Genomic DNA, 23923 nt, shown 5'->3' with positions numbered 1-23923 from the left:
GTACATCCACACAGTGGAATGTAAAAAAGAAGGAATTTGCAACAGCATGGATGGAACTGGAGAGCATTATGCTAAGAGAAATAAGCCAGTCAGAGAAAGATAAATATCACATGATCTCATTCATTTGTGGAATATAATGAACAACATAAACTGATGGGAAAAAAATAGAACCAGAGTCATAAAAGCATCGAACAGACTGTCCAACCTATGAGGGAAGGCGGGGGGTGAGAGGGTAAGAGATCAACCAAAGACTTGTGTGCATGCATATGAGCATAACCAATTGACACAGACGCAGGAGGAGAAGTGAGGGCATATGCTGTGGGGTGGAGGCAGGGGGAAAAGGAGACTTATGCAATAGAGTAAACAATAAAGAATTTAAATTAAAAAAAAAGAATATTCCCCCCCACCCCCAGTCGGTTGCTCAGTCGTTATAGCATTGATTCCCAACTTTTTTTTTGGCCATGCCCCACCTAAGCATCTCTAAAATCCTAGTGCACCGCCTCCTGTGACATATAATTCTTATTATTCCAAAAGTGAACTCCTATTCACATGGAGGGAGCCTAAAAGGCCATTAACTTGGTCTAAACAAACTTCCAAAGTACATGGCATCCATGAAAGAGAAAAATAAAGAAAGAAAGGACAGTTGAAGTACTGAGGAAGAAATAACTGAGAAATTGTTAAAAATCCTATCTAATAAAAGAGTAATATGTAAATTAACTGTCACTCCATGACAAATGTGGCAGTGCCCATAGTGGCTGGGGCAGGACACTGGTGGTGTCGCCCCGGCAATGCAAGCCCAGTGTCCGTGCCCCGGCCATGTGGAGGGAGAGGAGGGGAGGGGCCTCGGGCCAGAAGTGGAAGCCGAGAGCACAGGGAGCACCAGGAATGCTGGGAAATGTGGATCTGCTGGCGGACAATTGCTTGATCTCCTAGACACTTGAGCAAAGTGAGCCTTGAGCAAGTTACTGTTGCGGGTTGGGGATGGAGGGAAAGCAAAGGTGAGAGACATAAGTCAGAGTGTGGAGGAAAAATGAAAAGGAAGATATTCTGCAAATTCTAGGAAATCTCCACCAATGAAATAAAGAAAAAAAAAAAAAAGAGCTCTATTATTCTGTGAGCACCAAACCAGACTGGGCTGGAGTCTCACACAATTTGCTCATATGATTGCAAAGACAGGCAGAAACTTCACTCTTTCATGTACCCAGGCAGATACAATGCACGACATGCACATTTTCACAGAAGAGGACTTAACAGCACCGTTTGCTATACACCCTTTGGTAAGTCACCTTTTTGGTGGCCATCTGTGTTAGTTAATTGCCATAATCGAGAGTAAAAATTAAAACTTTTCTATCTCTATGACAAGCAGTTCCTTACAACTTGGAGCAAGGCAACTATCCTACCTAATAAAAGAGTAATATGCAAATTGATCCTAATTCTGCTACACCCACAAGCCATGCCCACCAGCCAATCAGGAGCAAATATGCAAATAAACCCAACCAAGATGGCTACAGCCACAGAGAGCGGGAGGGAGGCTTGGGTTTCCCCGGTAACAAAGGAAGCCAAGCTTTCTGCCTCCACTCAAAGCTACAAAGTTTCAATTATAGAAGGAAAACAAATCCAAACAGAAATGGCAGCAGCCACTGAGCTGGAAAGAGCAGGAGGCAAGGGTTACCCCCGCCGATCTAGGAAGCAAAGCTTCTGCAGCTTTGGCTGGCCTACGCCTCTGCTCCGGGCTACAAAGTTTCAATTATAGAAGATACATAAATCCCAGATACCAGGGCCTCTGCTTGGGTCGCCAGGGGGTATGGCTGGCCTGCAAACCACCACAGACCCCTCACTCAGGCTGCTCCACACCCCAAGGGAACCCCCACTCTGATCCGGGACACCCTTCAGGGCAAACCAGCTGGCCCCCACCCATGCACCAGGCCTCTATCCTATCTAATAAAAGAGTAATATGCATATTGACCATTACTCCAACACACAAGAGTAATATGCAAATTGACCATTACTCCCATGTGGTCAAAGATCCTACCCCCATGTGGACACAAGATGGCCGGCACAAGATGGCCAGCAGAGGAGGGCAGTTGGGAGGGACCAGGCCTGTAAGGGAGAGCAGTTGGGGGCAATCAAGCCTGCAGGGGAGAGTAGTTAGGGGTGACTAGGCCAGCAGAGGAGGGAAGTTGGGGGTGACCGGGCCTGCAGGGAAGGGCAGTTGGGGGGATCAGGCTAAAGGGGAGGGCAGTTAGGGGCAAACAGGCTGTCAGGGGAGCAGTTAGGCATCAATCAGGCTGGCAGGGGAGTGGTTAGGGGGTGATCAGGCTGGCAGGCAGGCAAGCAGTTAGGGGCAATCAGGAAGGCAGGCAGGCAAGCAGTTGGGAGCCAGCAGTCCTGGATTGTGAGAGGAATGTCCGATTGCCCGTTTAGGATTGGGCCTAAACGGGCAGTGGGATCGGTGGGATCGGGCCTAAACGGGCAGATGGACATCCCTCAAGGGGTCCTAGATTGGAGAGGGTGCAGGCTGGCCTGAGGAACACCCCCCATCCCCACCCCCCTTGCATGAATTTCATGCACCAGGCTTCTAGTCCTAGCTAATAAAAGAGTAATATGCAAATTGACCGCACTTTCGCTACACCTAAGCCACGCCCACCAGTCAATCAGGGTGAGTATGCAAATTAACCCAACCAAGATGGCAGTTAATTTGCATATTAAGACAGTGTAGAAAGAAGTCAAGCACTGCAGAAGGGAGCGAAGCTCCGGAGAAGCAAGCAAGTGGGGCAGGGGAGAGGGAAGAGAAGCAGGCAGGGCGGGGAGAAGGAAGAGAAACAGGCGGGGCGGGGAGAGGGAAGAGAAGCAGGCAGGGTGGGGGAGAAGGAAGAGAAATAGGCGGGGCGGGGGAGAGCGCAGCAGGAAGCTCTATTGCAGGAATCTTCCTGCAACAGGCTACTAGTAATCTATAATTAAAAACTGTAATATGAGGGGCAATGAGGCAGGCAGGCAGAGGCAGTTAGGAGTGATGAGGCAGGCAAGCAGAGTGGTTAGGGGAAATCAAGCAGGCTGGCAGGCAAGCAGTTAGGAGCCAGCGGTCCTGGATTGTTAGAGGTGCAAGCAGGACTGAAGGATCGCCACTCCCCCCCTCAATTTCGTGCACTGGGCCTCTAGTAATAATAATAATATGAAGTGATATGAAAAAAATAGCAAATAAAGTTTCAAAACATAGTAGAGAACTGTGATGCAGAAATATGTCACAATATATATTTATATTCTGTATACGAGGCCGCTAGAACCATAAGAAATGCAAATAATGTACTATTAATAACTTATTCTTGAATTGTCCCCCTTAAAAATCAAATTCCCCCGCTGTGGGATGTGTGCCCCACATTGGGAACCACTGGGATAGAGTGTCGGCCTGGTCTGTGAACTGAAGGGTCGCAGGTTCCATTCCCAGTTAAAGGCATATACCTCAGTTGCAGGTTCAATCCCTGGGGGTGCAGCGGGAGGCAACCAATCGTGTCTGTCTGTCTGTCTGTCTGTCTGTCTGTCTGTCTGTCTGTCTCTCCCTCTCCCTCCCTCCCTCACCCCTCCTTTCCACTTCCTGAAAATCAATGGAAAAATATCCTCGGGCCAAAGATTTAAGAAAAAAAGTTTTAATACATCAAATACTAAACACTTTTTAAAAGTAATATTTCCTTTGCTTCTCATAATATCAGTATATCATGTGTTACAACAATCTAGAATAACAAATCCAAGTAACTCATGTCCTAAATTAATAATTCTAGTTCATTTCTGCACTCTGCTTTTCTGAGAAATAGATAAACCTCAAGGATGCTATTAATACCAGGGATTTTATTAAAAATCATCTTTTCAAGTTCTGGCTCCACTTGGAACAGCCTCAGCTTTGTCTCCTATCCCTTTCCTAAGGTCATCTGTTTAGAATAACAGGTCCCCATCAAAGAATTACTCCTCTGATTCTCATTTTATTCAACCAACCCAAGTTTTCAACATTCTTAATGGTTAGGGTAAAAATATTAGGAGAGGAAGAGGTGCACATGTTTTAGAAGGTTAAAATCCATTAACCAAATTGATCTGTTAACTAGTACAACTAGTTCCTCATTGTACTGGGTAATGGAGGCTTTCAGATGTGCTGTGCTGTATGATACTATTTTGCAGTCTTAGGCAAATGTAGAGAAACCAGCTTGCCCTGGTTAGCCTGAGGTTTTTCCAGTTTTACCATGAAAACCGGGGACTGAGGAAACCCTCCAGTCCTGGGCAAAACAGGGTAGTTGGTCACCCTACCCAACTGAGTGACTGTTTAACTTCTTGTTTCTCAATCTGTGGTCCTCAGCAGCCGTGCAGGCATCACCTGGAAGCTTGTTAGAAGTGCAGCACTGCAGATCCCACTAAGACCTGCTGCATTTGAATTGGCATTGTAACAAGCTCCTCAGGTCAGAGGCACATGCCCATCTGAGAAGCCCTGCTCTCGTGGGCTCCACTGGAAACATCAGGATTGGTTCTGGGTCAAATTAAGCAGGTGAAGTTTCCCCTTTTGTCTTCCCTTACCTGATGTTGGTGCCCCACCCCTCTTCTGAGGCTCCCAGGGCTCTCAGGTCGCCAGTTTGGCTATCCTTGGCCCCTCACTGTAATATGCTACTAGGGCTTGCCCTCCCTGAAACTCTGCCTCTTTTCTGTCCAAGTGTGCATGTCCTGGGTCTACTCTCTGAGTATTCTGCTAGAAGTATATGTATCTAATGTAATGAATTGATATAGACTAATATGTTTGTGGTGCCACATCCTTTAGGTAACACATTTTCCTTATTAACAGGGATCTTGGTGGGAAGTGTGTGTGGGGTGTGTGTGTGTGTGTGCTGAAACTAGCAGAAGAGGCCATAATGGCAGGAACTCCCAGGAATCAATGCAGGTCAGAACTTTGGAAGAAGTGGGCATCTTAGAACTCCTCAAATCCCACCATCCTATATTTCCTCTCTCCACAAGTAGGAAATACACAGAGTGAGGTTTAAGACAATTCCATGTAACTTTGGCTTACCTCCTAAATGTTAGGTGTGATCTGGACACTACAGATCACAGCTAAAGACCAAAGCAGGGAAGAACAATGAAGAATTTACTACATTGTCTATTATCAAGGTTAATCATTATCTTTTAAAATACTATTTTTGTATCCTCACCCAAGGATATGTTCATTAATTTAGAGAGAGAAGAAAAAAGAGAGAGAGGAACCTCAATGTGAGAGGAAAACATTGATTGGCTGCCTTCCACATGCCCCTCCCCTCCACGGGGGATGGAAACCACAACTTTTGGTGCACAGGACGATGGTCCAACCAACTGAGCCACCCGGCCAGGGCCATTATCTTTTTTGTTGTTTATTTTCTTTTTGTATGTTTTCAATTACACATGACATTCAATATCATATTAGTTTCAGGTGTACAGCATAGTGGTGAGACATCAATATAATTAAGAAGTGATTCTCCCCAATAAATCTAAAGCCCACCTGGCACCATACATAATTATTATAATACTAGAGGCCCGGTGCATGAAAATTCATGCACTGGAGTGGGGGGGTCCCTCAACCTGGCCTGCCCCCTCTCACAGTCCAGGAACCGTTAGGGGTGGGAGGTGACCCAGCAATCAGGGGAAAGCAATGCCCCATCACACCTCTGCTGCTGCCACTGCCAGCAGTGCAAGCCTCATCCAGCCCTGGTTACCTGAGCCTCAGGCGGCTCTGGGCAGCTGGGCAGCCAACATTCAAGGCTTGCCTGCACCTCAGGCTGGCCCTGGGCGGCTGAGGGGCTGAGGGAACTGGAGGACTCTGGAGGCAGGCGCTGAGCGGCTGGGCCTGCCTAGGGGCGGGCCCGGCTTTGCCACATGCCTGACACCCCGGCGGGGCTGAGGGGACTGGACACAGCCATCTTGTGGCTGTGGGCACTGCCATCTTTGAGGGAGGGACAGTCAATTAGCATATTCCCTTCTTATTGGCTGTGGGTGCTGCCATCTTTGCGATGGTGTGAGGGTCAATTAGCATATTCTAGCTTTCTTAGATAGGATTATCTTTTATTTTAAAATATATTTTATTGATTTTTTTACAGAGAAGAAGGGAGAAAGGTAGTTAGAAACATAAATGAGGGAGAAACATTAATCAGCTGCCTCCTGCACACCCGCTACTGGGGATGTGCCTGCAACCAAGGTACATGCCCTTGACTGGAACTGAACCTGGAATCTTTCAGTCTGAAGGCCGATGCTCTATCCATGAGCCAAACCAGTTAGGGCAGGATTATCTTTTATTAAGAGGTTTGGTTTCCATTAAAAGCTCAACCACCCAGAAAGAAAAGGAAATGTGTTTGCATTTTAAGCGTGAGGACACGGCCCAGGCTGTCTTTCTCAAGGAGGCTCAGGCTCCCTCGGTGTCCTCTAGTATTATCACCTGTGAGTCCAAGCTCCTTTCTACCCAAGATAAGAAATGCCTACCCTTCACAGTAGATGTACAAATAGGGCTTTGATTCATGAATTAATTTTCTTTCCTGTGGCAGGCATAAACTATGCTTTCAGTTCTCTAACATCTAACTTTGTAGGAATGACTGCTAGATGAGAGCTTCAAATACACAATCTATAATAATAAAAGCTAATATGCTAATTAGGCCAGACAGCTGAATGACCTTCCAGATGAAGCCAGGGCTGCAAGGGCCAAGACCCTTGCATGAATTTCGTTCATTGGGCCTCTAGTACATATAATAACAGTACAATGGCCATAGTTATAGACATTCAAAATAGTATTTGAAAAATATTTATGCCTCAATTGCTCTTATGCCTTTCAACATACTTTCACACGAATATATTACCAGATCAAGAGCAGTTAATAGTATAGTTACATCAAATCAAACGTGTCCCCTAATGACTCAGAAGGCATTTGGGTCAATCTAGTGCCCCAGGATGATGGTCACAAACTCGGATTGTCAAAGTGCAAGAAATGCACCCTAACAGATATTTCCAGGACATAAGGAGAAACCAATTGGGGTTTACTGTAGAGACTCACTTAACCCTAAGGAATAAAATGAGATACATCCCTCTTGGAGAAAATTTTCACCTAATTCAGTAGAAGTATATCTCAAAGGGCATGAAGAGTCTGCAGGCTTAGAGTAAATCAGAAAATTCCACTGACCTGTGACTGATAACATCACTTTAGTCAAGTGTTCCAACTTGTAAGCCCCCTTTTTTTCAGGCTTCTGAACGACACAGGTGTATGTGCCCTCGTCCGACGGACGCAGACCCAGGATCACAATGGAAGGGTTACTGATGCTGTTCATATAGGTGCGGTTCTTATACTTGGGCCACACTTCCACGTTTCCGGATATGACACTCAGCACCATATCATTATTTTTTTGCCAATAGACGCGAACTCTTGTCAGTTCATTGGTGGAGATGTTGTAATCACAGGATAGCTTCATTATATCATTCACTGGCTTGGTCACCTGGATGTTGCCTAAGAAGAGGCAAATAGAACAAGATTTTATATGTTTAGTAAATATAGATTCCTGCACAAGCAGGAATTCAGAGTTGGCAGTAACAATGTTATATCTTGGCTAAGCATATTCAAATACTTCATTTTGATGTTTTTGGTTCCCAATGCTGTTTTTTCCTTCATTTTAAAAATTGACCCGATCCAGCCTGTCCCCTGCCCCAGGACCTCACTGCCCCATAAAATTTACCAGAGTAAGTATTTTTAAGAGCACAGTTCAATAGTGTTAAGTATATTCACATTGTTGTAAAACAGATCTCCAGAACTTTTTCATCTTGCAAATCTGAAACTTTGTACCCTCCCTCCCGCCCCCACCGCTCTCTAACCCCTGGTAACCAACACTCAGTTTTATGTTTCTATGAAATTGACAACTTTAGGTACTGCATAGAAGTGGAATCATGCAGTATTTGGTGTGTGTTGTTGTTTTTTTAAATATATTTTTATTGATTTCATAGAGGGAGAGAGAAACATCGATGAGAGAGACACACCAATTGCTGCCTCCTGCACACCCAACACTGGGGATCAAGCTTGCAATTTGGGCATGTGCCCTGATCAGGAATCGAACCTGGACCTCTTGGTCCATGGGACCATGCTCAATCCGCTGAGCCACTCCAGCAGGGCTTTTTTTTTTTTTTTTTTTAGAGCAGCTTTATATTCACATCAATATTAAGCAGAAGGTACAGAGATTTACCTTATACAGCATGTCCCCACACATGCTTAGCTTCCCCATTATCAACATTCTGTACCTGAATGGTACATTTGTTACAACTCGTGAACCTACACGGACACATCGCTATCACAAAATCCTTGCTTATGCTAGGCTCACTCTTGGTGTTGTGCATTCTATGGATTTGGACAAACTTATAATGACATGTATCAACCATTACAGCATCATACGAGAATAGTTCACTGCCCTAAATATCTTCTGTGTTCTGTCTATTCATCCATTTTTCACCCCTAACCCCTGACAACCTCTGATTTCTTTACCACCTCCATAGTTTTACCTTTTTCAGAATGTCATATAGTTAGAATAATACAGAATGTAGCTTTTTCAGATTGTCTTTTTAAAATAATTCTTTATTGTTGAAAGTATTACATATGTCTCCTTTTCCCCCCCTCCAGCCCGTCCCTCCCCCCGCCTCCCCGCCCCAGGACCTCACTGCCCCATTGTCTATGTCCTTGGGCCATGCGTATATGCAAACAAGGTCCTTGGTTGATTACCTCCCACCCACCCACCTTCCCTCTGAGATTCTGGACTCTGTTCCTGCTTCGAATCTCTGGATCCACTCCGTTCGTCAGTTTATTTTGTCCCTTAGATCCCACATATAAATCAGATCATATGATACTTGTCTTTCTTTGACTGACTTACTTCACTTAGCATGATACTCTCCTCTGGTGTTGTTTTTCTAAAAATTGATTTCAGGGAGAGAGAGAGAGAGAGAGAGAGAGAGAGAGAGAGAGAGAGAGAGAGAAGGAGGGAGGGAGAGAGAACTGAGTCATACTGGCCAGGGCAGTATTTGTCTTGTGACTGGCTTATTTTACTTAGCATAATGTGCTCAAGTTTCATCCATGGTTTAGCATGTGCCAGAATTCCTTCCTATTTTAGGAAGGAGAATAAGATAATGATGATCATGAATTCTTTACCCATTTATCTCTTGACAAACAGTGAGGAAGACGGTCCACTAGTCCCATGAGAAGGGCTGTAGGAAACCTAGCATATGAGCTCCCACCACAGGTGAGACATGTGCTCGGTTCCACAGGAATCTGGAAGTCATAGTTAAGACATGTGAGATCTTCAAGCCATTTTCATGATTATTCATTTGTACAGATGGTCTTATTTTACAGAGGAGGAAACCGCTCCAGTTTTACATTTTCTGGCCAAAGATTTTCGTTTTTACTGGTTTCCTCAACTTTTAGGGCCCAGGTCTAGGATAAGTAAGCCAGCACTGCTGGCACCCCAGCTGGGCCCTACCACCAAGTGCTTTTGCTTTGAGAAACAGAGTCCTTTTTCCTTCCAGCCCTGGACTGACCCCATGACTTCAGACAGCAATGACTTCCCTCATCCCCACCAGACAAGGCCTTGTTAGCATTCTGGACCATGTCTGACCCATTCAGCTACCCCAAACGAGACCTATATCCATCTTTATCTCTTCTTGCCATCTGCATCCATGTAGCAGTTGCCCTACAACCTAGTTTTGCTAGAAGGCCCGCATTTAAAACATTCTACCCATTTTTCCATCAGTATATTCCAGAAATGCCAACTTTTCAGCCTCCAAACTCCATTGCTTTGTTAGCTCCTGAGTACTCATCAGTAGCACCAAAATCCCTTCTCAGACTCTATTTTACGAATTTTTCATTCAGAAGGCATGGTCACTTTTCCAATGCTGCGCAGAGTCCCTCTGAGCCCCAAGTTCTTTCACAACTGTCCCCCTCCCCCCGTACCATGTCCAGACCCAACAGACCCCCTGGGGAGGCCCATGTCTAGGGGTTCTAACTAATAGGTTAGTTGTTCCCAAAAAGAATCTAGGATTTCTAACTGATTTTGACATGTTGTAAAAAGAGAAATCTTAACTGAAAGTGGGCTAATTTTTTTAAAACAAAATTTATTGGGGTAACATTGGTTAATAACATAGAGATATCAGGTGTACAAGTTTAGAATAAGACATCTAAAGGTCTAGCCTCCTTCCATCCCCAGGTATTTGATCCCCTTTACCCTCTTCATCCTCCCCTCACCCCCTTTCTGCATTAGTAATCACCATTCTGTTGTTTATGTTGTATCTATGAGTTTTGTTTATTATGTGTTTATTGTTTTTGTTTTGTATTCTACATAAGAGTGAAATAATACACTTCTTGTCCTTTTTCATCTGACTTATTTCACTCAGCACAATAATCTCAAGATTCATTCATATTGTCACAAATGGAAATACCTCATTTTTTATGGCTAACTATTCCATTATCCATGTACTATATCTTTAAAAAATCTTTATTATTGATAGTATTACAGATGTCCCCCTTTTTCCCTCCATTGACCCTCTCCATTCTATTCCACCCCGCCTCACTACCCTGTTGTCTGTGTCCATAGGTAATGCATATGCATATAATATCTTTGGTTAATTTATTGCCAACCCTCCCTCCCCACTTCCTTCTGGGATTTTTCAGCCTGTTCCATGTTTCCATGCCTCTGATTCTAATTTATTCATCAGTTTATTTTGTTCATTATATTTCTTGTTCATTTATTTTGATTTTTATATTCCATTGTTGATAGATATGTATGTATTGCCATTTTATTGCTAGTGCCAGGTCTTGGGACTCTTATTGATAGGTTTGGGCATGCTGACACCAGCTGCTGCTTGTTTGATAGATTTTAGAAAAGTCTGAAGCCTGAGCCAGGACAGGCCATTCATATGGAAAAGTCACTGCAAACAGCTTGGGTGGGGCTGCAAATTGAATGGGGTAGGATTTCAAGGAATCACCAGGGCAGAGCAAACAGTGTGAGCCATGCTGATGGAAACTCAGATATGGCTGCCAGTCAGCTCTGTCATGATGGGGAGTTCCCAGCATAGGAACGATGACCCCTGTGAGCACCCTCAGCTGGGAGAAAGCCGCCACCACGTTCCTGCCCTGATGCCAGACAATCGAGGTCCTCCCTGTATGCTTGCTGAACCCCCCAAAGTCGTTGCCTGGCACTGGAGCTCAGAGGAAGTGGGTCCATGTAAGTACATGTGCCAGCCTTTTAAGAGGAGCTATCTGAGACTCCAGCAGCCTTTGTGACACTCAGCCACAATCCTTGCTGATTTTTACAGCCCGAAGTTATGGGGACTTCTCTTCCCAGCTCTGGAACTCTGGGCTGAGGAGTCTGGTGTGGGGCTAGGGCCCCTTGCTTCTCACCAGAGGCCTTGGAGATATCCCTCCCAATTAAAAAAATACCACACATGTATGTTGGACAAGTCCCTTCCATGCCTCTGCCCCTTCTACTGGTCTTGATGTGCTTTCTTCTTTACTTTTCTAGTTGTAGGACTTACGTTCAACCAGATTTCAGGTGGTTCTGAGTGATTTTTTTTTTCTGTATTTTAGTTGTAATTTTGATGTGGTTGTAGGAGGTGGCAAATGCTGGCATTTACCTAAACCACCATCTTGGTTCTCTCCACATCTTCTTTAATCATCTGTGGAAGTTGTTTCCATGACTTAGCTATCCTATATGATAAAAGCATAGTATGCAAATTGTCCCCTCAACTGGAGTTCTTCCAGGAGTTCGACCAGAGGGCAGGCCGACTGGGGGAAGGGAGGAAGGCCCTAGCGCTGGCAGGTGACCAGGGGAAGGGAGGGAGGCCCTGGCTGGCAGCCAGCAGCTGCTAGGAACCCTACCAATGCACGAATTTCATGCACTGGGCCTCTAGTTGTAAATAAAGCTGCAATGAACATAAGGGTACATACATCTTCAACAACAAAAAAAATTGTTTTAAAATTATTAGGATAGATACCCAGAAGATGTATTGCTGGATCATATGGTAGCTCTTAGTTCTCTTTCTCCTTCCTCCTGGTTCATTTTTAGGCTCCTATCTTTGAGCTTCCTGAATCTCTGTTCTGTCTGGTCTGCTCTATATCCAATGCTTTCTAATGCATTCCTCATCTCATTTATTGAGTTCTTCAACTTCAGAATTTCTATTTGGTTCTTTTTTATAATTTTAATTACTTTGGTAAGGTGTTCTTTTTGTTCATTAATTTTATTTCTGAGCTCATCTAGTGGCCTTTCTTGTACTTCCTTGAGTTTCTTCATAACTGCAATCTCAAATTCTCTGTCATTTAAATTGCAGTCTTCCACGACTTTGAGTTTGGTTTCTGGAGACTTTTCATTTTCATTCTGTGCTTCCATGTTACCTTGATTGCTCATGGTTCTTCTTGTTTCTAGGTCTGCGCATTCGAGGAAGGGAATGCTTTTCTTGTTGAGACACTGTTTTGCTCTTGAGTAGGTTGCTCGGTAGGTTACTTTCTTTTGGTTTCCCGTAGATGGTGCTATAGCACAAGTTTTTGTTTTCTCTTACCCATGACATTGCTTAAATTGAGGAAAATGCCACAGAACCACTGGAGTGGTGGGTGTCTCCTCTGTGACCTGCTCATCTTGGTTAAGGTGAACAGGATAATGGAGAACCAGTTTTGTTAGCTTCCATCACTGCCTCCTCATTATTAATGGCAGCTCACCCCACTGTGTTGTTGGAGTTGTCTTCACTACCTCTACCAGGGCCTGGGGTGATGGGTGGGGCAAGGGAGGCAAGTTCATGATTTCACAGCTCTGCCTTCCTGTCAGCAATGGCTGCCGGCCTATTGTGCTGTTTAAGCATCCCAGCCACCTCTACTGGACTCTGCTGCAATGGGAGAAGGGAGGGACACAGCCTTTGCTCCTCTTATGCTCCAGGCTGTTGTGTGAGGGCTGCGACCTGACTTATCCACCACTACTGTGCTCACTGGAGCTATGGTGGGTGCCGAACCGTGTTCTTTAGCCACTGTTCTTTAGTTTCTGTCCTTCCCCCCATCTCACTTTCCTACTCATTCCAATAAACCCCCTTCAGATGGGTGGATGATCTCTCAGGAAGACTTTGTGTGTTGAGCAAGGGATCCTTTGTTGAGTTATTGTTGTCTGACTTGTAAATTTAAGGAAACAAAGAAGTCTTCTCACTCCGCCATGTTGGTGAAAATGAGCTAATTTCAATGACGGTTCTTAAGAAATTTTTGGCCACTGAGAAGTGTAAGTATTTCTAAAGGTCAGTGACTTACTATGTGAGGCCTCCTTACAAGATGCCTATGTTGAGGCAGAACCAGACTGAAAAGAGGAACCAAAAATCTTCTGAGCATTTTGGAAATTCCACCGGGACAGCTTCTGTACTTAGGCCCCTGTGCTAGAAACGGCGTTTTAACAGGCCCCAGGTAAGGGGTATGCAAAATGAAAGTGTGAGCAGCACTGGTATAGACCATGTCACTCCCCTGCTCGAAACCCTTCCATGGCTTCTGGGTGCCCTCCAAGGAACATTCAGATTCCTGACTGTGGCCATCAAGCCCTTAATGGAGCCTGGTCTCTATCTCCACAGGTCCCCACTCCTTCAGTTTCTCGCTCCTTGGTTTCTTTTCCTGTTTTCTTCTGTGTTCTCCCCAGTTCACTCTCACCACTCTCCTTTCTGGCAAGGAAAGACAGCTTTGTTTGTCATACCTTCAATTGAATGATTATTTGATTAATTTTCATTTTCTTCCTAATGACCATAAATTTCATGAAAGCAAAAGCCATGTCAGTTTTGCTCATAGTTTGTCCCCAAGTCCAAGAAAAGGGTCTGTGCTTAGGAGGTGCTCAGTGTTTGTTGAATTAATAAATGGTTAAATAAAGGAATGAACGCATGTGTCAGATTCATGCTAATTTTTGTGCCTTTGTCCATACTGTTGCCCCACATAGAATTCTCGAACCATCACCTATCTCCCATCTGCCCAATTGCCCCAGCCCACCCTGGTCTGCTTGATCTTGGGCTCTTACAGTCAGAACCAGGTACTTCACTGCTCTTCACTCGTGAGTTTGTTTGCTCTTGGGTTCATTTGTGACTCAGAACAGCAACAGTAAAATCTGGATGTAATTACAAAACAGTGATTTTCAACCAGTGTGCCACAAGAATTTTTAAAACATGCAATACTAAATAGTCAGGCCTATTTAGTCAGGGGCACTGACCTCTTTTCCCTTAGATTGTCAAATAAAACAATGACAACAGACAACACAACAATAGTCTGGTGTGAATGAATAAAAATTACACCTATATTTTGGTCAGACTGGCAACAAATACAATACATATTGTGGTGTGCCACAGAATGTTAATATAATTAATTTATGTGTGCCATGAGATGACAATGATTGAAAATCACTGCTATAGAATAAGGAGCTTTCCTAAATGTCTTTCTTTAGCTCAAAGATTGTCTTCCTTTTGCCTATGATGAATTTCCTGGAATGATTGCTAAAGCCTTGGTTTTCATTTTAATGTGTGTGTGGTTTTTTTGCTGCTATTATTTTTAATATATATTTTTAATTTTATTAAATTTATTGTTAATGATCTTTTTTTTTAAATATATTTTATTATTTTTTTTTTACAGAGAGGAAAGGAGAGGGATAGACAGTTAGAAACATTGATGAGAGAGAAACATCGATTCAGCTGCCTCCTGCACACCCCCTACTGGGGATGTACCCGCAACCAAGGTACATGCCCTTGACCGGAATCGAACCTGGGTCCCTTGAGTCCGCAGGCTGACACGCTATCTACTGAGCCAAACCGGTTTGGGCTGTTAATGATCTTTTTATATTATCTTTTTTTATTGTTTCTCTATGTCACACACACACACACACACACACACACACACACACACACTCACACACCTAGTAAGCCTGTACAAATTTCCTTCTAAGTATTTTGAAACTTATTTAGATTCTCTAAAACTAATTTGGGAGTGCTTTCCCAACTTCCCAGAAGAAAATTGTAACTGTTGGAAATGTAATAAAACTGTGAAATATATACAAAACTAGAGGCCTGGTGCATGGAATTTGTGCAAGGGGGGGGGTCCCTTAGCCAACCCTGTACCCTCTCACAGTCAAGGAGCCCTCAGCGGATGTCCTACTGATGGCTTAGGCCCACTACCTGCAGGCCTAAGCCGTCAGTAGGCTTCCTTCTGCAGGAGGCAACCTGGCTGATCAGGGGAAGGCGCTGCCCCCATCACCATGCTGCTGCTGCCACTGCCGGCCGCCCCAACTGCCAAGGTGTTTTCATCAACACAGAGTCCAGTCCCTTCACCACGAATAAATGACAAACTTTCTTTAGGCATTTTCAAGATGTGTCTTTCATAGGATATGACATTTCCTTCCTTCCTTCCTTCCTTCCTTCCTTCCTTCCTTCCTTCCTTCTTTCCTTCTTTCTTTCTTTCTTTCTTTCTTTCTTTCTTTCTTTCTTTCTTTTATCCTCACCTGAGGATATTTTTCCATTGATTTTTAGAGAGTGTGGAAGAGAAGGGAAAGACAGAGAGAAACATCAATGTGAGAGGGACACTTCGATTGGTTGCCTCCTGCATGAACCCTGACCTGGGCCCCATCCAGGGAGGAGCCTGCAACCTAGGTACATGCCCTTAATCAGAATCAAACCTGGACCTTGCAGTCAGCAGGCCGAGGCTCTATCCACTGAGCCAAACCAGCAAGGGCAGGATATGACATTTCTTAGCCCTCCAGCATCGGACCTTCGTTTTTTCCTCCAGGAGTGAGGTGGAAAAACCCTAGATCACCTTCTTGGATTCTTATTAGGCAAGTTACCAAGAACACTGCGAGTAGCATACGGGGAGCTTAGCCAATGAGCGGTCAGAAAAGGTGGTTCCTCTGCGGCTCATGATCAGAGGTGGGACTGCTGGCAAGAGCCTGCCCTCAGCCACGAGCAGGCCCTCTCCTTCTCCCTCTCCCTTTCCCTCCAGTCCACTCTCTCTAAAAAGCAGTGAAAAAATATCCTCTCTTGCCGAAACCGGTTTGGCTCAGTGGATAGAGCGTCGGCCTGTGGACTCAAAGGTCCTGGGTTCGATTCTGGTCAAGGGCATGTACCTTGGTTGTGGGCACATCCCCAGTAGGGGGTGTGCAGGAGGCAGCTGGTTGATGTTTTGCCGGAAACAAATCAGTTTCACTAAAAAGAGAGATGTTGACAGGAAGCCAGGAAGGCTGGTCAACAACCTTAATTGCTCTAACCACTCACCCTTTAGTTGAGATATTGTTAGCTGAAGCAGCCTCCACCTTTGTTTGTCCCATGTAAGTTTCTGTTATTTCCTGCCTAAGGGCTACATGTATATTTCTGTTTATCTTGCCTAAGATGTTTTTCCCCAAAGCCTCAATAAAAGGGATGGCAGAGCCAGAGCAGTCGTGAGTTCTCCCACTAGAGGTGGACTACCGCCTGGCCCCCCATTTCGCCAAATTGAATTTCTTCAAGTCTCCTTTCATTTGTGTGCGTCCCTTCTCCAGAACCCGAACCCTGAACTGGAACCCTGGACCACGTGGGACGTGGAAAGGGATTCCTACATTCTGGCGCCCAACGTGGGGCTTCTGGAGGAGAAGGTATTTTTCGCCTAAGAGCAAAGGAAGGAAAAAGTACACCGAGGAAAGGTGTGGAAAATTCACCGGAAAAAGGTGAGGAAAGTTCACCGCACACAAAAGCCCACGGCCAGCTGCAGAGTCGCGAACTGTAAGTAGGGTGGGAACTTCTTTTTCAGCCAGGCTAATGGGGAAGAATTAGGTTATAAATATAAAGAAAACTTTATTATACACTTTTGGTTTGCATGCTTAAAGAATGTGGTTTTTTGTTCAAATTAAAATCTTAGTTTGTATTTGGAATTTAAAATCTGTAATAAGAAATGAAACTCCAGTGCTGAAGCCGCCTCTGGTGCGGAAAAATTCAAAGGTGGCAGAAGAGGGCAAGGCTATCCGCTCTCCTGCAATGAGATTACTTAAGGTTTCATTTAAAAATTATAAAAGAATTCGCAGAGAGATGCAAGTCTTGGCCAAACTGGGTGCTAGTTATTACTTTGGAAAGCGAAAAAGAAAGAAAAAATTTGAGATCTGTCTTTATCTTTTAAGCATGAAAAGAAATCAGGCCAGATCTGTTGCTGATGCTTCCCCCGAAGTAAGTAGGATGTGGGGAAAGGGAGACACGTGGAGATCCAATAAGGAAGCTCACTCTCCCAGTATGCTAAGGAATGTGGTAATTTTCTTTTGAATGGCTACAAACTTCTTCCAAACTCATTTGCAGCAAAAACAATCTTTGGGGGAAGTTTGCTTAATTATATAAATAATATAGGTAAAGGTTTAGATATTTTGAAATAACAAAATGCTAAATATTTGACTTGCCAGCTTTACAAGTCAAAGTGCAAATTAAATTAGGAGAAATTATATAGTTGTGGTAATTTAAATGCCTAAAGTATAAGAACTTATTTTTGAGAAAATAAAAATGTTTTGTTTTCTCTAATAATTAGGAATTCAAAATAAGTTGCTTATTATTGGTCTAAATTAAAAAAGAGGATTAATTTTGTGATTCCCAACCAAAATTTTTCTATGCAAAAACTAGTTTAAAATCTAATTGATATCTTAGGATTTATAATCTTTAAAAATCATATATGGATATATATATATTTGATGGGTTTTTTCCCATGTTAAAATTTCAAGGCCTTAACAGAGACGATTCTTGGAAAGCTCCAAGGGCCCGGAGTAATACAAGAAATTTATCCTCTCTTCTTAAAGGAAATCTTTTTTAAAAACAGATCTAATATACTTGAAATTGCATGGAAAGCCTTATCAAATAAAAATTAATAAATATACTTTAAATGTTATGAAGGTTTTTGGCCCCAAAAAGGGCAAAACGAAGTAACTAAATATTTATTTCAGTTTAAAATTGAATTGCCATGCCTAGAGCAAAGAGAATCCTTACATGATATTTTTTCTACAATGTCATTATGGTTTTTGATATTTTATAACAGCATATACCAAACAAACTTACAAACTAATTCTTTGAATGATTGGCAGCAATTTAAAAAGGACATGAAAGGATTTAATCCCTTTTACGAGTGGAAGGCCCCCTGGGAAGGCATTTGAGCATTCTATATTAGCCCTTCTTGCTCTTTTTGCCAAGAGGGACCCACTTCTCACCATCCAATTGCCCACAGCTGTTGCCTGAGCTCTCTCTTCCTGCTGAGGTTGAAGCCTCGTGGTGGCTGGTACCATGGATCTGTCTCTCGCACAATGGCGTGAGCTGGGCCCTCCCTGGAGAAGAAACCTGGGTTCCCCAAGATATGTGATCAATGCCAGGGCCCCGCCAGCAGGTGAGGGGATCCCAAGGCAGGTGCTGGGCATGGAGGCCTTAGGGGCATAGGCTACCAAGGAGACAAAACTGAACCTCACATCACCCTGCTTGGCCCCAGAGGATGGCTGGTTAGTCAAAGACGGGTAAGATTCCTCAAGGGAGGAACAACCTAAGACAGGCACAGTCGCAGAGGGGCCATCAGGAGAGAACTTGGGGGTCAACAGAGGTGGGGCACAGATCCTCACCCCCCCAACATTACAGGGGCTCGAACACTCGCCCATTCTGAGGGAGGTCTCCTGCCCCATGGCTGCTTCGCGCTTCCCATGTCCAGCTCAGATCGGGACCCAGGTGGCCGACAAAGACTTGTCCAGCTCAGATTGAGACCCAGGCAACAGAGACTTGGCTGACAACAGCTGCCCTATATCTAAATCCAGTCTAATACCAGGAATGCTTAGAGCCTTCTCAAGGATGCAAATAATCCTTTGCATTAATACTTACAGGGTAAACTAAGATTATTGTTATAGTATTAAATTTGACAGTAAAATAGTCAAATTTTCAGATTAATTTAAATTGGCTAATTGAAATAAGTAAATATTCAAGAAAAATTATACTGGACAAAAAGCTGTTTCTACAGTATTAATGAAAAATTCTTTTGGTAGTTCATTTCATGGTAACATTGCTTAACATGCAATGAACCTAAAACAGTCATATTTTTGTACAAAAAATTAAAATTTAAAGTGATCAAGACTGCATTATAAAAATTTTCCAAAAGCCTCCTAATTATATCAAAAAAGGGGGGATAGTGGAAAAATATTATGTAAGGAAAAATATCCAGAAAAAATTTTTTTCTTTGAAAACTAATTTTCATTTGTAATACTAAGAGCATGACACCTATTGAAAAAACACACATGGTTTCAGAATAAGCCAAAGGAAAATCGTTTGGGCTCAAATAAAAAGGATCCCAAGTAAAATTTATAGAAAAGATTCCTTTATTAACCTTTGGTCGAGAATATGTTTGTATATTTTCAGAAAACAACTCCAAGACCATGTGGATTCCTGCAACAGAGAGGAATTGACAGGAATGCTCCAGCCATAAAGACAGAAGAGAAGCAGTCCAGAGATGGAAGACACTGACGACACCTTGCCATGCTAGCAGTCAGCGGATGTGCGTCGCTGCAGGTTGCCCAGGACCAAACCAGAGGTCGGACCTGCATTACCACCATCTGTCCACCATCCAGATACCATTGCTGACATGTTCTCAAAAAACTGTTGGACATTGAAACTGGGATTCAAAAACTGTTGGCCCAGAAAGAAACTTACTGCAGACTGATTTCATTTGAACTCTCATCATAGCCATTGTTGCTTTTCTCATTTTTTGTTCTTATATGTTTATTTCTAGTCTGCATATGCAAGATTTTTTAAGAAAAGAAAACGGGGGAGATGCCGGAAACAAATCAGTTTCACTAAAAAGAGAGATGTTGACAGGAAGCCAGGAAGGCTGGTCAACAACCTTAATTGCTCTAACCACTCACCCTTTAGTTGAGATATTGTTAGCTGAAGCAGCCTCCACCTTTGTTTGTCCCATGTAAGTTTCTGTTATTTCCTGCCTAAGGGCTACATGTATATTTCTGTTTATCTTGCCTAAGATGTTTTTCCCCAAAGCCTCAATAAAAGGGATGGCAGAGCCAGAGCAGTCGTGAGTTCTCCCACTAGAGGTGGACTACCGCCTGGCCCCCCATTTCGCCAAATTGAATTTCTTCAAGTCTCCTTTCATTTGTGTGCGGCCCTTCTCCAGAACCCGAACCCTGAACTGGAACCCTGGACCACGCGGGACGTGGAAAGGGATTCCTACAATGTTTCTCTCTCATCGATGTTTCTAACTCTCTATCCCTCTCTCTTCCTCTCTGTAAAAAATCAATAAAATATATTTTAAAAAAAAGAAAGAAAAAATATCCTCTCTCTGAACAATAAAGATTTATAAAAAATAAATAAATAAATAAAAACTAATATATATATATATATATATCCTCTGGTGAGTATTAAAAAACAAAACAAAACACAGAATAATAGGCCTCCTCCTTGGAGATGCTGAATATGTAGGCCTGAAAAAATTCTTGGCTCTCTGAAGATCCCTACATGAATTTTATTAACAATATTTGGAAAATTAGCTTAAGCCACACCAATGATTCAAGTTTGTGCTTTTCTGTGTTCCAGGGAAGAATCAAATGATCTTTTGTTTTATTGTGTCAAAACAAAATTTTGCACGTGTTAAAAACATAATTATTATTCAAATACATAATAGCAGATTCAAAAGTTCTGTTTAACTCAGTGAAAGGACTGGCAGGATGACAATGCTATTCAAAGGAGATTGCCAAAGATGAAAGCCTGAAGTAAAACTACTTAATTAGGTACAATCTGGCTAATATCCTATCGGACAGTAAAACCATCGCTTTTTGAATTGGTTTTTCTTCTAGACAGAAATTAGTTACATCTTTAACCCTTTGCACTCGCTTGCTTTTTTCTCGAGCTGCTACCAATGCTAACCGTGTCGAGTCAGACTCGACATCCAAGTGCAAAAGGTTAAAAGCGTAAAAATTCTTTTCATCTTCTCACTTTGCTGATAATTATATGTAACTTTCTAGGGCTGTAAAATGTCAAAATATATGGAACTCATTTAATTGTAAATAGTGTGTCAGAGTTATGTGTTTCATAAAAAAGAAAAGGATCATTCTGTGGGCCTCTAATGCCCCAAAGGACTTGCTGTCAATGTTTTACTCTGGGCCTGCGCTCAACCGCGGCCTGCGCTTGTCTGCAGAGGCTGTGTGAGAACCCATCCACCCACCCTTTCCTCTCTTGGCCTACAAACGGCAGTGGAGGCTTCGGGCAAACGGCTGCGGAAGCTGCGGGCAGGCGGGCAAACGGCTGCAGAAGCTGCGGGCAGGCCTTCCTTTTCCGCTCTGGGCTTGCGCTCAGCCATGGAGGCTGTGGGCTGGACCCTTGTCCTTGTCCTTGTCTGCTCCAGCCCCCCTGTCTCTGTCTCTGTCTCTGCTCTGGGCCTCACTTGTGCATGCAACCGCCTCCTGTCCAGTCATGACCAGTTATGGTGTCCTGGCCTAATTTGCATATTGCCTCTTTATATATATGTATAGATAGTCAAGTAATCTGTGTACCCTAACTTCTCTTCCCTTCCCTTTCTTTCTCTCCCTCCCAACTTAGACATTCTGGGCAACACCCACAGTGCAGACAGGTTTTAAGTAAGAGCTCTTTGTAGACTGGAAAACTGTGGGAGCCAAAGCCTTCTCTTTATGTTGGGGAAACCAGATACTATACTGCTCAGCAGAAAGCAAACCTATTGCTTTGACTTTAAAAATAAAGCTGGGCCCAGCAGACAAGTCTCAGTGGTTAGGTGTGGACCTATGAGCCAGGTCATGGTTCGATTCCCACTTGGGGCGAATACCTGGGTTGCAGGCTTGATCCCTGGTATAGAGCATGGAGGAGGCAGCCCATCAATGACTCTCATCATTGATATTTCTGTCTCTCTCTCCCTCTCTCTTCTTCTCTAAAATCAATAAAAATATATTAAAAAAATAAAAATAAAAAGTTGGGCCTGGCCAGTGTGGCTCACTGGTTGAGAGTCAACACATGAACCAGGAGGTTATGGTTTGATTCTAGGTCAGGGCACATGCTATCTCCAGTGGGGAGCCTGCAGGAGGAAGCTGATTGATGTTTCTCTCTCATCGTTTCTATCTCTCTATCCCTCTCCCTTTCTCTCTCTAAAATAAATATAAATAGATACATAGATAGATTTAAAAAAATAGAGTTGGAGCCATCCTATTGCTAGGATGATTCCCACCCTTCCCAATAGTCCTCTAAATCTAGCACCTAAGATGAAACAAAAGCCCCCAGAAGATAAAATATTCTTTGCAGAACACACATGAAATACCTATGTAGTAAGTTAAAAATAACTAAAAAAATAATTTTATTCTAAATATGATATCACTTAATGTCAGATGCCAGTGTGCACAAAGGGCATCAACACCTAAAGCATAAAAAAAAGCATTAAGTGGAAATTTTAACATAAGGAAGATTATACACCTCAACTGCTTTATTTCCGTCTTCAAATTAGAAAGATCATCATTTCTCTAAGCCCTGAAACAATGGAATCAGTCAAGTTGCTTACCTGAAGAGAAGTAGTACAGACCAGCCAGCACCAAACACTGAAAGAGCTTGAGGTATGAGCACCTGGAGGGTAGTGTTCTCCACTTCATTTGACCCATGGCTTCTGCTCCTTACAATGAAAAATGAAAGCAAACAATTTTGCATCAAGTGAGAACTGGGCCCCTCCCAAGGGAGTCCCAGGCCTGTGCAGAAGATAATTCAGTTGCCTCACACAGAGGATTCAATTGCAAAACACACTGAGGAGAGGCTGATGATGTGCCCAGATCTTTAAAATCCTGAATATAAAAGATTGTGGATTTATTCTGACACCCTGAAAAAGAAGAAAATAAAAGTCACCCAGGAAGTCCACTGTGGCTTGTAAAACTCTCTAATTGCCTGCCTAAAATAATTTTGGGATCCTAATCTGAGCCTCCCCTACACCAGGCATGATGGTGAGTTCACAGTACAGATTGGGTGGATTCTGGGGAGATGATCTTGCCTTGTACCTGTTCTAAGAGCCAACTACAGCTCTCCCATGAAATGACTCTCTGCTTACTAGGAATGATCAAGACTTAATTAGAAATAGAGAACTATAATGGCCAACCCATGAAAGTTCAGGTACTTTTCAGAATATACTGAGAGACACAGACCACCAGTGAGGGTGTATTTTCTCCAAAGCACTACTTATGAAACTACTTTTTTATTGAATGTACTAGAGGCCCAGTGCATGAAATTCATGCATGGGGGTTGTGGGGGGGGGGGCTCTCAGCCTGGCCTGCACCCTCTTGCAATCCGGGACCCCTCGGGGGATGACCCTCTCACAATCTGGGACTGCTGGCTCCTAACTGCTCACCTGCCTGCCTGCCTGCCTGATCACCCCTAACCATTCGCCTGCTTGCCTGATGGCCGCTAACTGCCTCCGCCTTGGCCCCTGCACCCAGGACTCAGGCTTCCCTCCTCCAGGTGGCTTTGCCCGGACAGGCACCCAGGTCACCAGGCAGCATTGCCCAGGTCCCAACTTTGCCAGAAGACTTCCAGTCTATCTGATCTAATTAGCATATTACCCTTTTATTAGTATAGATTGTGGTGACATTGGCTTGTAAAACCATACAAAAAAAATTTCAAGTGTACAACTCAATAAAATATCATCTGCACAGGAGGTCACTACATAATACTAAAAGGATCGGTCCAACAGAGGATATAATCCTTGTATACATATATGCACCCAACATAAGAGCATATATATATGTAAAAAAAATCTTGGTGGACATTAAGGAAGAGATTGATAGCAATACAGTCTTAGTAGGGGGTTTGAACACCCCACTGACATCAGTGAATAGATATTCCAGACAAAAAATAAGGCAAATGACATGCTGGATTTGGTAGATTTACTTGA

The 23923-nt window shown here is 43.4% G+C and overlaps 1 protein-coding gene across 1 annotated transcript in view; it reads right to left on the bottom strand.

Annotated features, from left to right (window-relative positions):
- The window catches only part of CD80 (CD80 molecule), a 50124-nt gene extending 27478 nt beyond the window's left edge, over positions 1-22646 (bottom strand). The window contains exons 1-2 of the mRNA XM_054713949.1: positions 22550-22646; positions 7169-7489 (exon numbers count right to left, since the gene is read on the bottom strand). Coding sequence (XP_054569924.1) covers positions 7169-7489; positions 22550-22646 — 418 coding nt within the window. The remainder of the gene's footprint in view (positions 1-7168; positions 7490-22549) is intronic.
- Between the last annotated feature and the right edge of the window lie 1277 nt (positions 22647-23923).

The sequence above is a fragment of the Eptesicus fuscus genome, chromosome 3, assembly GCF_027574615.1.
Source record: "Eptesicus fuscus isolate TK198812 chromosome 3, DD_ASM_mEF_20220401, whole genome shotgun sequence".
NCBI lineage: Eukaryota > Metazoa > Chordata > Mammalia > Chiroptera > Vespertilionidae > Eptesicus > Eptesicus fuscus.
Note: the sequence above shows the minus strand (reverse complement) of the source record. Positions and strands in the feature narration are given on the sequence as shown.